We start from the raw sequence: 14,508 nt of genomic DNA on the forward strand, positions 1-14,508 counted from the left end.
AACCAGTAGATTATATTATTCCAGGAGACTCTGAAGTACTACTGAAAAATTCTTGCTCCAAAGGCCACCACCATTCCAACTTCGCTGAGGTTTTCTGAGAAGAAAGTGTATCTTCCTCTCTGCTCAGAAACTTTATGACATTTTCCTCATTATCCCTTTGACCTAAACAGAAATACTCCGCCCCTGTGCTCTAAAATGATCTACATTTAAGCTAAACCTAAAGAAAGTAAAATTGGCTCCTAGATCACCAAAAAGGGTCATAGAACATGAGTAGAATATGTATTAATTTGTTTTTACCTAAAATGGCTTTGGAGTTCTTATTCTATTGCATGAGTACCCTAAAACTAAAAGATACCAAAACATTACAAATTACAAAAATAAAATAAAGGCCGGGCGCGGTGGCTCAAGCCTGTAATCCCAGCACTTTGGGAGGCTGAGACGGGTGGATCACGAGGTCAGGAGATCGAGACCATCCTGGCCGATATGGTGAAACCCCGTCTCTACTAAAAAATACAGAAAACTAGCCGGGCGAGGTGGCGGGCGCCTGTAGTCCCAGCTACTCGGGAGGCTGAGGCAGGAGAATGGCGTGAACCCGGGAGGCAGAGCTTGCAGTGAGCTGAGATCCGGCCACTGCACTCCAGCCTGGGCGGCAGAGCGAGACTCCGTCTCAAAAAAAAAAAAAAAAAAATAAAATAAAATAAAATAAATCTGGCCCACAAAATTGAACAAAAGTGAAATGAAAAGCATAAGTAACTGATAATTATTGATGTCAAGTATAATGATAATTGATATCAAGAGTAACCATTTTCAAGTATTAATATAATTTAAAAAAAAATGGGGCCAAATCTTCTCCATCTGGTCAAAATGATTACCCTCCCGAGTTGAGCATTCTCTTTAAAGAGTTCTTACATTTCTTAGCAATGAAGACACTGGCTCTGTGTATTACTATCCTTGCAGTCCCAGCATCTAGATCTAGTACAAACTCAGTAAAAATTTGCTGCAATGATTGAACTCTGATGCTCTTATAAGGGAAGGCTCTGTTTTTCTCTAACCCATCCTGAAATGTTATTTTAGGAAAGACAAATTGCTTTCCTCCATCTTGTTCCTAAATGGTCTGGAGTTTGGTTTTTATGATTTTATTGCTTTTGTCTTTGCTGATTTGATAGATGATATGAAGAAATATTTTTTTTTTTTTTTTTTTTTTTTTTTTTTTTTTTTTTTTTTTTTGAGACGGAGTCTCGCGCTGTCGCCCAGGCTGGAGTGCAGTGGCCGGATCTCAGCTCACTACAAGCTCCGCCTCCCGGGTTCACGCCATTCTCCGGCCTCAGCCTCCCGAGTAGCTGGGACTACAGGCGCTGCCACCTCGCCCGGCTATTTTTTGTATTTTTTTTTTAGTAGAGACGGGGTTTCACCGGGTTAGCCAGGATGGTCTCGATCTCCTGACCTCATGATCCGCCCATCTCGGCCTCCCAAAGTGCTGGGATTACAGGCTTGAGCCACCGCGCCCGGCCGAAGAAATATTTTTTAATTATGCTGTCAAACGCTTCAACTTTAAGTATCTAATCATTCTTGGCTAGGATTTAAGATAAACAGTATATATTTAAAAGCCAAGTTTGCTCAGTCACCATGAGAAGGCAGCTCCAGCTCTAAGGAAAACCTTTTACCTGAAAAATGCTAGTAGAATTATACTCTGAAAAGATTTGGTCCTTGTGTTTCTTGGTAGGGTAGATTACAAACCCCAAAAAGTCTCAGACTTTTTGACTCTCTGGAATTAATTTCAATAGGCAGTACTTTTCTAGAAAATTTTCCATTTCATCTTGGTTTTAATATTTATTTTCATAAAATTATATACATAAATTTCTTATGATTTTAATTTCCTTTTTGATAGTTATTTCACCCTCAGCATATATATATTTATTTTTCTTTCCCTTTTTATTATTGATTAGTTTGGTCAATGATAAATATGTTGTTGATCTTTTTAAAAAAACTATTGGCTTTCATTCTAATGCATTCACTTGTGCTCATAACTTTATTAAGTACTTCCTTTTTGTTTTGTTATTATTCTATGCTGTTTGATCATAGCTTATATTGTTTTCTTAATTTTTTGTCATTTTTAAGTATTAGGTTAAATTCTTCATATGCTTTGTGGGCATGCTTTCTTTTCTGGAAGACTTCCTCACCATTATTCCCTTTTATCTTACAATAACAACTATGAAATGTGACCATAGTCCTATCTTGCTTCTCATGTGAAAAAAATGGACGGAATGGGCCAAGAAAGCTTTCCCAGCTTCATAGTTCTAGGGTTATCTCTTCTGCTGTTAGCATGAAGTATTCAAAAATATGGTTATTTTCTGAGCTATGCCTCTTCTGCTTCCTTCCCCCACTTGTTATCTATTTCTTTCCTTGGCCCTATATGCCTGTTTCTCAATGTAGATTCTACTTCCAGCAGTTACCTACTCAGTGTGGCACTGTCGTAGAAAGGGATTTGGTTGATTCGTATTAGGGGTTCATCAGGTCCAGATCTTTTCAGCACCATCCAATTTCTGTGGTCACCTTACATTCATGCATGAACTGGTGAGAGTATAGCCCCTCCCAGTTTCTGTTGCTGTTTTCAGGCCCATAAGTTTTCCATGCTGGGCATGGACCATTTGAAGTGAATATCTGTTGGCAACTTGGTTTCTGGAAGTCCCTTTATTTTCCCTCTGCTTCATTTGTACTGATGCTGTTGCAACACTGGTCTTGTTGCTGTCTATGGTTTGGCTCCAATCATTTGTATTTTTTAGGTTTATTAGAGATAACTTGTTTCTTTCTTCTTTCGTAGATGTTGTCAATGGGTTTTGGTTGTGTTATCCTAATTCATGCGGTTTTAATGGAGAAAATTCAGGGAGTTTCAAAACCTCCCGCCATTGCTGCCAACTTGTCCATGATTTCTCAGTCAGCATAGGTTCCCCTTCTTCCCTACCCCAAATACACATAATTCTCCATCCAGTACCCTGCTGTTTTTCTGATAGCATTTGTTTTTCACTTGTGTGTTGCCTCTCTCCTTCCCATTGCAATGTAATCTCTTTAAGAGCCAACTATTTCACTCACTACTATAACCCTCAGCACATAGTATAAAGGTTTCCATAGTAAGCACTCGATCATACATATAAATGAATACGTAAATAGATGGACAATGCGAATGCGCTAATCTGTATCTGTAGAGAATGAAACTGTCTTTCCTTAACCTTCCAATATCCATGTATACAATTTTCCATCAATTAAAATATTATTTATTTCAATCTGTATTAAAATTTAACTGAAGCCCGGCGTGGTGGCTCACACCTGTAAACCTAGCAATTTGGGAGGCCATGATCAGCAGATCACTTGAGCCCAGGAGTTTGAGCCCAGCCTGGGCAACATAGCAAAACCCTGTCTCTACTAAAAAAAAAAAAAAAAAAAAAAAATTAGCCAGGTGTGGTGGCATGCACCTGTAGTTCAGCTACTCAGGAGGCTGAGTGGGGGATCACCGAAGCCTGGGAGGTTGAGGCTGCAGTGAGCCAAAATTGTGCCACTGCACTCAAGCCTGGGCAACAGACCCTGTGTCAACAACAAAAAAAGATTTAACTTAATTACTTTTTAAATCTTTAAGATAATTCATATAATCTTTGTTTAGAAAGTTTAATCACATAAATGAAAATATCTAATCCATATGTTTTATAATAAAATCATGACTTCTGCTTTCTAATTTTTAATATATTTCATAAAAATTTATCAAAGAATAAAAAGTAGATTCTAACTAACCTTATGTTTCTCACGTTTTCGCCTTTTGGATTTTTTCTTCTCTCTCTCTTTCTTATGTTTTTTTCTTGATTTTCTGTAGGCTTTCTCACTTTTCTGCTTTTCATTCTCTTTTGCTTCTTTTTCTTGTATTTCTTCAAATCCTGCATCGTCTATTTCACCATCTTCTAATTCGCCATCTTCTCTACAGAAGGAAAATTTTAATTTTCAAATATCAATTCTAAAACAAATCTTACAGAAACATTTTCAAAAGAAAAAAAGCATATGCTAAGAATTTATGTTATATTCATTTAGACAAGTGCTTGAAAAATTTTTCTATAAAGGCCCAGATAGTATATTTTACATATGCAGGCTGTATATGGCTTCTGTTGCGAATTCTTCTTCATTTAACATTCCTTTAAAAATGTAAGAACCATTCTTAGCAGCCGAAGTTTGCAAACCTCTTAGATTACAATCACTGATTCTCACAAAATGAATGCATGAATAAATACAGTGTTATCCCAAAGTACTGCAACAGTTACCATCTACTAAACTTTCTTCAAAAAAAGGAATTAAACTAAAATGCTATAAGAAACACTCGACTTACAAGAAGGTATTTTTAACTTAGTAGCTCATAGACAGCTATAGTTTTAAACTAAAAGCAACCTAAGAACCAAGAATGGGCTGCCCTTGGGGAAAGAGGATCTAGAATCCGGTTGATGCAGCTTATGGCTTCAGCTTATGGCTTGTCACTACGCGTACAGTCCTTAAATTATTATTTTATTTCTAAAAAATAATTCTTTAAATAGATAATACAGGCATGTGGCTTAAAGGGAAATCTCAAAAGGCACAAAAGGATCTGTCTCATTTTAGGTTAAAAAATACTGTATCACTATCAAATAATTAAACATTTCTTCATTTGAATATCATAACTTCTTTTTTCTTTATTATATGTTCCCTTTCCTGTGCTTACACATTTTCAGAAATTTTAGTAGGTGTGCATAGCAGAATTTGTATTTTGTACTTAAATATTATACATTTCATGGCTGTGTATTTATTTGATCAAGTTCTTTTATATCATAAATAATTCACATAGAGCTGGGCATTTGACTGCTTGCCGATAATTCAGCAATAAGCATTTTTAAGCGTGAAGTTATTCTTTGGTTGAACTTTATTCTTGATACGGGGCTTACTTAAGAGTCAGATATCTGGTCTACAGAAATTACCATGCTCAGGAATTTTGACATGTATCGCCATGATGCTTTGCACAAGGGCTGCACCAATTTAGATCATCTTTGGCAGTGAATCAGTGGATTAGTTTTACTACAACTTTACTAATGGTGGTGGTGGAATTTCAGTTGCTTTTTTTTGCCAGCTTAATAGGTCTAAAATTTTACTTTCTTTGATGACTAGTGAAGTTGAATTTTCCCTGCCTGTTATATAGCATGCATACTTTACCTGTTTGTGTCACTGTCCTTCTTTTGGATTGGGGTCACACCATTTTTTTAAGCTTATCTGTATAAAATTTTATTCAAAACTAGTACTGTTGGTCATATTTAATACAAATGATTTTCCTAATTTGAAAAAAAAAAGTTTTTAAAAAGCTTTTTTTTGAGACAGGGTCTCACTCTGTCACCCAGACTGAAGTGCAGTGGCACAATCTCAGCTCACTGCAACCTCCGCCTCCCAGGTTCAAGCGATTCTCATGCCTCAGTCTCCCCAGTGCTGGGATTACAGGCACACACCATCACACTCGACTAATTTTTGTATTTTTATAGAGATGGGGGTTTCACCATGTTGGCCAGGCTGGTCTCAAACTCCCGACCTCAAGTGATCTGCCTGCCTTGGCCTTCTAAAATGCCAGGATTACAGGCACGAGCCACCATGCCCAGCCAGTCTATATTAATTCTTACCAACAAAGTAAACACTAAGTAAACAAACAAACAAAAAAACAAATTTTCATACAGATAGTAACAAAACTCAAGCCACAAAACAATTCCTTAACGTGAATCTGTAAAAAAGATTCATAATAAAACTATAAATCTAATTTCTTTCCAAATACTAGTATCTTTGCTATTATGGAGGCTGAATCCTAGAAACAAGCTGACTTCTATATTGATTACGACATTTTTAAAGATGGAAACCAAAATATTCATTAACAGTATTTTTAAATGCAAATAAACCAATCGACACACATGGAAAGATGAATACATAAAACAATTTTAACATTTAATCATACTTCCAAAACACTATAGTTTGAAAAAATGCAAACTACTACAAATAGTACATGCAGAAAGGCAAATGTATGTATATATGGCAGCAAAGAAAAACAACTAAACTATGGTGTGTGCATTTTAAAGGTAATTCAGAATTACCAGGTATGTGTAATTTCTAAAACACAAAACTGATAATGTCACTCTCCTGCCATAAATCTTCAATGATATGATATGATATCTCAAATCTGCTTCAAAATAATCCACTACGGATAGTGGACATGGTCTTAATAAGATTGGCCATGAATTGGTAAACTGCTGAAACTGTGGGATGTGTATATGAGGATTCATTCTATTCTTTATACATTTAAGGGGTTCTGTAATAAAAACATAATCTTCAATGGTTCCCTCTGCTTACTCAGCTACTTTCAGTTTCTCAAGTCTACAAGCCTTAAAAAGTGCCTAAAATCTCTCAATGCCCAGCTCACGTCACCAGCCTCACCACAACTCCTTCACCTGGCTAATTCCAATTCAGTATTTCGGATGCAGTTTAGGTGTCATTTCCTATAAGATGTCTCCCATTACTACCCAGGTTTAGGTGAGATGCTTCATTCTAAGTACTCCTCTGCTAGCTCTCATTTCTCTTATCATTGCACTCTGTACATTATGTCAAATGACTTGTTTGTTCGTTGGTGAAAGCAGGGTGTGTGACTGTCTTTTACAGAGGTATCTCTAGCACCTAGCATGGCACTTTGCTATTTACTGAATGACTGAATGTATAATACCCATAACTCTTGCATCGTAGAACAGGTATATGATACTATCCTAAAGTGGCTATAAAGTCACTGGAATTTTCCCCAGCTTCTGTTATAAAATCAAAGAGATATATATTCACTTAGACTTGAAAATTGCTTATGAGGCAGTCTTGACATTCTGGCTATTTCAGTTAAAATGTTTTGAACTTTTATAAACGATAAAACCTTATAATCCAAAAAAATGAGTGCAGATATTCACTAAAAGACAAGTATAAGAATGTTTTTGGCAGCTCTAGTCATAATAGTAAAAAATTATAAACAACAAATCTCTATCAACAGGCAAACAGATAAATAAATTATACTTTATTTATATCAGAATACTAAAAAGAAAAAAATTAACAACTGCTACAAAAAATATAGGGGAATCTTATAGACATAATGAGGAGCAAAATAAGCCAGACACGAGACAGTACTGTATGATTTCATTTATATGCACTTCGAAAACAGACAAACCAATATATAACAGAAGTCAGAATAGTGATTACCTCTTGCAGGAGTGCAAGTGACAAAAAAAGGGGTATTAAGGAAACTTCTGAGGTATTGAAATATTCTGTATATTGATCTGTGTGGTGATTACTATATATACACTATACATATTTGTAAAAACTCATCAAGTTATACATTTAAGTACTGTGTACTTTGTTATCTATATTTATACAATAAAATTTAAAACACAAATGACAAAAAAATCTGTAAGTGTTTATCCTTTCTTTTATTGCCTCTCTCCTTCAACGTGAGCTCCTTAAAGCATAAAAAAAATTACACCTGGAAATCACTGCTTCATATTTAGCATTTTAACTAGAGCTATTTAAAAACAAAGTACACAGGCTAAAAATGCCCATAAATTCATGTCCTACTTTACATACATTATTTAAGTGTGAAATATGGGCCATTTATATTTGTTATGAGACATAAAACATTGCAAGCTTTTAACATTTTCTCTTTATTTTCCCTTACCCCTACTTATTTCAGCATTCATACAATAGCAGATTTAAACTTGTACATTTTTGTATGGCTACAAAAAATGTGAAAGAAAGAGAAAATAGAGAACAATTCACACTATGAACTGCTTCCAAACCCTTTGAAAGTCAGTTTTGGACACATGTGGAAAGCATGTGTGGTATCATGGAAAGAGAAGGAGATTTCATGGGAGGAAAGCTGGATTCTTACTCCAGCTCTATCACCAAAATAAAAAAAAAGCTTTCTTAATTGAGCACCTAGTAATGTATCAGATACTAACTTAGTGATCTTGAGAAACACCTAGAAGAGGTAACAGAAATAATTAAGACTGCTTATCATTCTCCAGATTTGGAACTACCTTAATACTACAAGAGCTGTTTTGTTTACTAAAGATTTTTTAAAAATGTAATACATCAAATAGATAAGTTTCTAAGTCAATTAATTATATATAGGTGATGTTTTATTAATATAAACATAATAGGGAGATTATGTCCTTTTTAAAAAAGGAGTATATTCATGTTCTTGTACCAATGACTGGTAAATAACTGTCCAGTTAATAAACAAAATTAATTTAATAGATTTTATCTCTTAGGCAAATCTATATAGATACAAAGTAGATTAGGAGTTGCCAGGTAGATTAAAGGGAAAAACAGGGAGTGACTGCCAGTGGGTAAAGGGTTACTTTGTGGAGTGGTGAAAACGTTCTAAAATTAAATAGTGGTAATGACTGTACTACTCTGAATATACTAAAAATCTGTACACTTTAAAAGTGAAATGTATCTCAATAAAGCTGTTATTTTTAAAAACAGTTAAAAATATTTTTTCTCTAGATTTAAATATCTAGATTGGAGACAACTGGGGAAAATTGTAATACACTATGATATAAAAATTCAAGACTCTGAAAATGGTCAGTACCCTTGTCATTCATGATGTTCTTATTTTAAGGTAATTATTCATTAAATCTTTACAAACTGATATGCCTTAATAGAAGATTCTACTTTTTTCTATTCTGATATTGATGGCTATTAAAATAAATTAACCTGAACTATTCAGTCTTACCTCCACAGGTAGTTTCTGCTTTTTCTTTATGCTTGCCTAAAGGCTCCTGTTACAAGCTACAGATCAGAAACTGAGTCTTCTGGAAGAAACACAAAAGCCTCTATAAAAGACTATACAAGTACTCCTGATAGATGACAGTACAAAGACATTACTCATGAATGCAAACTTCTTGGGATAATATGATAATCACAAAAAAGACAATCTTCAGAATGTACCAAGTGACTGTGTCGGAATCTCCAGGATTTCTTTCCAGTCCAGGAGCAAGCAACTTAATAGAATTAGACTGCTTACCCTAAGACCAACAGAACAAAATTTCCTAGATGTTTGAAATGATTACTTATAACATTTTTCTGTTTCTGCTTTTGTACGAATTCACACAGTCATTTCTTCCTTACTATAGATGATAGGGTAGGATAACTGCTCTGTACTGCTGCCCTGGAAAACTTGCATGCCTCCACACAGGCCACTTAGGTAAGCCCAACGATAGGCTGACCTAAGCCTTGGCAGAATGCCCCGTGTTCCTTCAGAATACGGAAAGACAGGCAGTCTTGTGAGGTGCTGCTACAAGGCTATTTCTTACCTACCTCCGTATTTTGTGGGAGCCTGCTGGGAGTCAGTTTCTCATCCACCTTCCCTGGTTCCATGAGGTCTGAGATTCACCACCTTGCCCACTCCTTAGGATGTAGCCGTAGGCTAAAAAATTGCTTAGCTACAGGATGGAAACTGTTCCTCAGCAACAGAGTGCCCACCACTCACGTTACCTATCATTTGGCCCCGTTTGGTTTCAGTGTTATCCTGTGGATGAGGGACATGAGGAGCTGACACCATGCTGATCATGCATTTGTCTATGTAATTAATAAACTGTCTGAATCTGTCAGCATGCTTGATAGATAACTTTGATTGAGTCTAGGCTTTGCCCATGCCTACTGTGATCTTTTCCCTCAACCTAAATAGCACATGTATAGTTCTCTTGATTAATTGTTAAACTAACTCCCTACCTTGCCCCTAGCAAACTAGATATTTCTCCTCAAGGTAAATACTGTCTGCTCATACTGGGGCCATGGAAGATCCACTTGACATGAGTTTTTGTGATTTTCTGTTCATCTCAAAACTTGGCCTTGGGCATATGTATCTTGGATGGCTTTCCGTATCTCCATTTTCTCTTTATAGTTTCATAAACAGTTCCTCTTGAAAAATTACTGGCAAAATCTGATGAGTATCAATAGTTTTAAAAGTGTTTTTTATCTTTATCCTTTATCCAATACATTCTTACACCTTCTGAAATTATTTAATTTGCAGAAACTTAGCTTACCCCTTTTTTGACTATCTACAGCAATGGCAATTTTTACTTGGTTTGTTTTACTCCTCAAGCCCATCTTAGAATTTGTCAAAGCCTCAACCCAAATATAAAATCCTTCAGGAATGAGACTTAGTACAAATATATGGGCAATATTATAAATTTTAATTAGCCTAATGGCCTCCATAGTCCTGTGACAACCTTTGCAATTTTTGCTGAACTCTATGCACCGTATCTCTACCCAAGAGATAACTGAGAATTCCTTTCTTATTTACTTTTGTTACAAGTAATTCCTCTTTTGTTTTTGAAACTACAGGTGGCTCTCCTAATTTTTACCTCCTGAATCAACAACATATTTACTTATATTTGCCTCATGAGAACCTAACTTGCATATACACATAATAACTCTTGGTAACAATGTAATAATGAGATGATTTAAGAGACTTCTCATGTCTTCCAGGAGATCATGCTTACCTGGGAGTGTCCGAGAGGACACTGATCTCCCTGGATGGGGGTTACAAAACTCGAAAAAGCTATCAAAACTTGGTTAATAATGCTGACTGAAAAGATAAAGCCATAAAGCCCTAGAAGTATAACAAACTAATCTAAAATAATTAATCCAAGTGGTTACAGGTAACAGCATAGCTTTAGATTTCTTAATGGCACGCCAAGAAAAAAAATAGGACATATTACTAACATTCCCTGATGATTGTGGAGGGAAGGTTGACTAACCTATAGTCAAACTGAAAGAAAAGACAATTTGGCTAATCACAAGTGGACTCAGAAGGACCCTTGAGATCTGATCTCCTGGTCAAAGGAAGGAAATCTTTGGTCATCAACCTAAAGTGACTTCCAGTCTCTCCTTATCATCATTCTGGTTATTCTTGTCTCTCATTCTTCTAATGCCTGGTCTCCAGAGCTATATATGCCACTGCATAGCTGTTATTTCACTGATGGTACAAAAAATTATTTTGCAATGGAAGGAAAAATAAAGGGATTCTGACATTTAGTCAGGCCAAATGCCAAGTCCTTCAGTCAGAATTCCTACAAAGGTAATAAGCCATACAGCAGTGAATACGTAATCATCTGTTCTATTTCTACAGGACTAAGGGATGGTCAAAATAGGGGAGCGGATTGTTAAAACTCTGCTAGGTTCACTGGATGCAGTGGCTCACACCTGTAATCCCAGCACTTTGGGAGGCCAAGGCGGACAGATCACGAGGTCAGGAGATCGAGACCATCCTGGCTAACACGGTGAAACCCCATCTCTACTAAAAATACAAAAAGCTAGCCGGGCGTGGTGACACACACCTGTAGTCCTGGCTGCTCTGGAAGTTGAGGCAGGAGAATGGCGTGAACCCGGCAGGCGGAGCTTGCAGTGAGCTGAGATCACGCCACTGCACTCCAGCCTGGGCAACAGAGCGAGACTCCATCTCAAAACAAAACAAAACAAACAAAAAACAAAAACCTCTGCCAGGTTCCCAGTCTGTGCACTCAAAAGTGTTGACCCTATGTCCCTTAGCTTAACAAATACTCACATCCCATCTCAGACCTCTTTGTTAAGAATGTCTGTGCTGGCCGGGCGCGGTGGCTCACGTCTGTAATCCCAGCACTTTGGGAGGCCGAGGTGGGTGGATCACGAGGTCAGGAGTTCGAGACCATCCTGGCTAACATGGTGAAACCCCGTCTCTACTAAAATTACAAAAAAATTAGCCGGGCGTGGTGGCGTGCGCCTGTAGTCCCAGCTACTTGGGAAGCTGAGGCAGGAGAATGGCGTGAACCCGGGAGGCGGAGCAGAGCTTGCAGTGAGCCGAGATTGTGCCACTGCACTCCAGCCTGGGCGACAGAGCGAGACTCCGTCTCAAAAAAAAAAAAAAAAAAAAGAATGTCTGTGCTTTTGTGACATAAGCAGAAAAAATAAAATAAAATAAAATAAAATGGAGAATTTCCAGTCCCCAAGTGAACCAATTAGAACGTAATGCCTAGAATTGGCCAAGCACAGTGGTTCACGCCTGTAATCGCAACACTTTGACAGCCAAGGTGGGCAGACTGTTTCAGGTCAGTAGTTCGAGACCAGCCTGGCCAACACGGTGAAACCCTATCTCTACTAAAAACACAAAAATTAGCCAAGCGTGGTGGCGGGTGCCTGTAGTCCCAGCTACTTGGGAAGCTGAGGCAGGAGAATCTCTTGAACCTGGGAGGCAGAGGTTGCAGTGAGCTGAGATCCAACTATTGCACTCCGGCTTAGGCGACAGAAATGAGACTCTGTCTCAAAAAAAAAGGAACTTAGCGCCTAGAATCCCTCCCAACATGTAATAAGCTTTATTTTCTTCTTCATCTATCTCTTCCACTTTCTGTGTGGCGAGAAACATTACTTAACCAGCAAGCAGATTGATTTATATTTATTTATTTAAGCCCTGGTGGTATTTATATTATTCCTTAGAAGTATTTATAAAATATTTTATTGAGGCCTGGCACGATGGCTCATGTCTGTAATCCCAGCACTTTGGGAGGCCAAGGTGGGCGATTACCTGAGGTCAGGAGTTCGAGACCAGCCTGGCCAACATGGTGAAACCCCATCTCTACTAAAATTACAGAAACTGGCCAGGCATGGTGGGACATGCCTATAATCTCAGCTACTCAGGAGGATGAGGCAGGAGAATTGCTTGAGTCCAGGAGACAGAGGTTGCAGTGAGCTGAGATCGTGCCACTGTACTCCAGCCTGGCCGACAGAGTGAGACTCTGCTCCAAAAAAAAAAAAAAGAGTATTTTATTAAACAATCTATAAAATATGTAAATAATCACATAATCACAGTTAAAATTCTAGAGATTAAGATGAAACTAAAACTAAGATTAGCTTACATAGTGTATGCCAGAAACCCCTAACTAATTTTTAGATGTGAGTGGCAAATCTGGCTTTGAGCTTCAAGAAATAAAAATTAGGCCTAATACAACAGTACTTCCAAGACAAAAACAGACCAGTTGCTCAAGAAAACCACACTTTTTTTCTGAGAGTAAGATCAGAGAGAAATTTCTCCGAGTCCTCATAATGACAATATTACCTGATGTAATGGACAGTACTTGATATGACAGACACTGTCCTCAAGAGTGTCCATACAATCAATGCAACATTTTATTGCTTACAGAATATGCCAATTTGAGCCAAGGGCACACTACCAAAGTTCAATTAAGAAAAAACAATTATGTAAAGGAACAAAGTACTACTGTGCGAGTACACAATTGTCTGACATTCTGACTTAATCCAGAGATGAAATCCAAAATATCTGGAGTCGCAATTCTTAAAAACTATATGCATGTAAAAATTGTATGTCCTTCCAGCTTAAAAAAAAAAAAAAAAAAAAAAAAAGGCCATTCATTCATTTAACATGTATTTATTCACCACATTCTCAGTGGGGATACAATGGCAAACAAAAACAAGAAAAAGACATGATTTCTTCTCTCATGAAGTTTTTAATCTTGGGGTAGCACAGACACCGAAGAATCACACAAATAAACATAAAATAACCACACAAGTATATGAAGTAGGTAAATGGTGCTATGAGCGCACACAACAGGGGAAAGTCATCCGTCAGGGAAGTGTGGAAGGCTTTCCCTGAGGAAGTCGTAAATTAACTGAGATGAGGAGTCTGCCTGAGAGACAGGGGATGGGGAAGGGACCTCTGCAAACAAATGAATAGGATGAGCAAAACTTCTGTGTAGAAAAGAGTATGACACACTATAGGAACTGAGACAAGGCCAGTGTCACTGAGTCATAAATGTGAATTACTTCAATTCCTCAGGAGTTATTTGAATGTTTGTCAGGAAATGGTGGCCACAGGGCAGACCAGCTGGGTGACAGCATGGGATTTGGAGTTATAAGATGCTATAGGTTTTTTTTTTTTTTTTTTTTTTTTTGAATAGCATTTTTTTAAGTGCTCAAATAACATTAGTCCAAACCTTTTATTGTACAGGTTTTTCAAAAGCTGGGCACGGTGGTTCATGCCTATAATACCAGCACTTTGGGAGGCTGAGGAGGGTAAACTGGTCAAGCCCAGGAGCATGAGAGCAGCCTGGGCAACACAGCAAAACCCTGTCTCTATAAAAAAAAATACAGAAATTAGCCAGGTGTGACGGTGTGTGGCTGTGGCTCCAGCCATTCTGGAGGCTGGGGTGGTAGAATCGCCTGAGCCTGGAAGGTCGAGGCTAGAGCAAGCTATCATTGGGCCATTGTATTTCAGCTTGGGTGACAGAGACCCTGTCTCAAAAAAAAAAAAAAAAAAAAAAAGGTAAAAAGGCTTAACCATATGAAGCCAGAAAATCATATAAAGCTAGAAAATAGATCACCCTATTTCATTTCAGGGTCCCAGATAAGTTGGTAAAGAGTGGTTCAGGGCCAGGCGCAGTG

The 14,508-nt window shown here is 37.5% G+C and overlaps 1 protein-coding gene across 1 annotated transcript in view; it reads right to left on the minus strand.

The window, feature by feature from the left end:
- Nucleotides 1-14,508, minus strand: part of ZC3H6 (zinc finger CCCH-type containing 6) — a 60,080-nt gene that overhangs the window by 31,064 nt on the left and 14,508 nt on the right. The window contains exon 2 of the mRNA XM_025405639.1: nt 3,784-3,964. Coding sequence (XP_025261424.1) covers nt 3,784-3,964 — 181 coding nt within the window. The remainder of the gene's footprint in view (nt 1-3,783; nt 3,965-14,508) is intronic.

The sequence above is a fragment of the Theropithecus gelada genome, chromosome 13 (genome assembly GCF_003255815.1).
Source record: "Theropithecus gelada isolate Dixy chromosome 13, Tgel_1.0, whole genome shotgun sequence".
Taxonomy (NCBI): domain Eukaryota; kingdom Metazoa; phylum Chordata; class Mammalia; order Primates; family Cercopithecidae; genus Theropithecus; species Theropithecus gelada.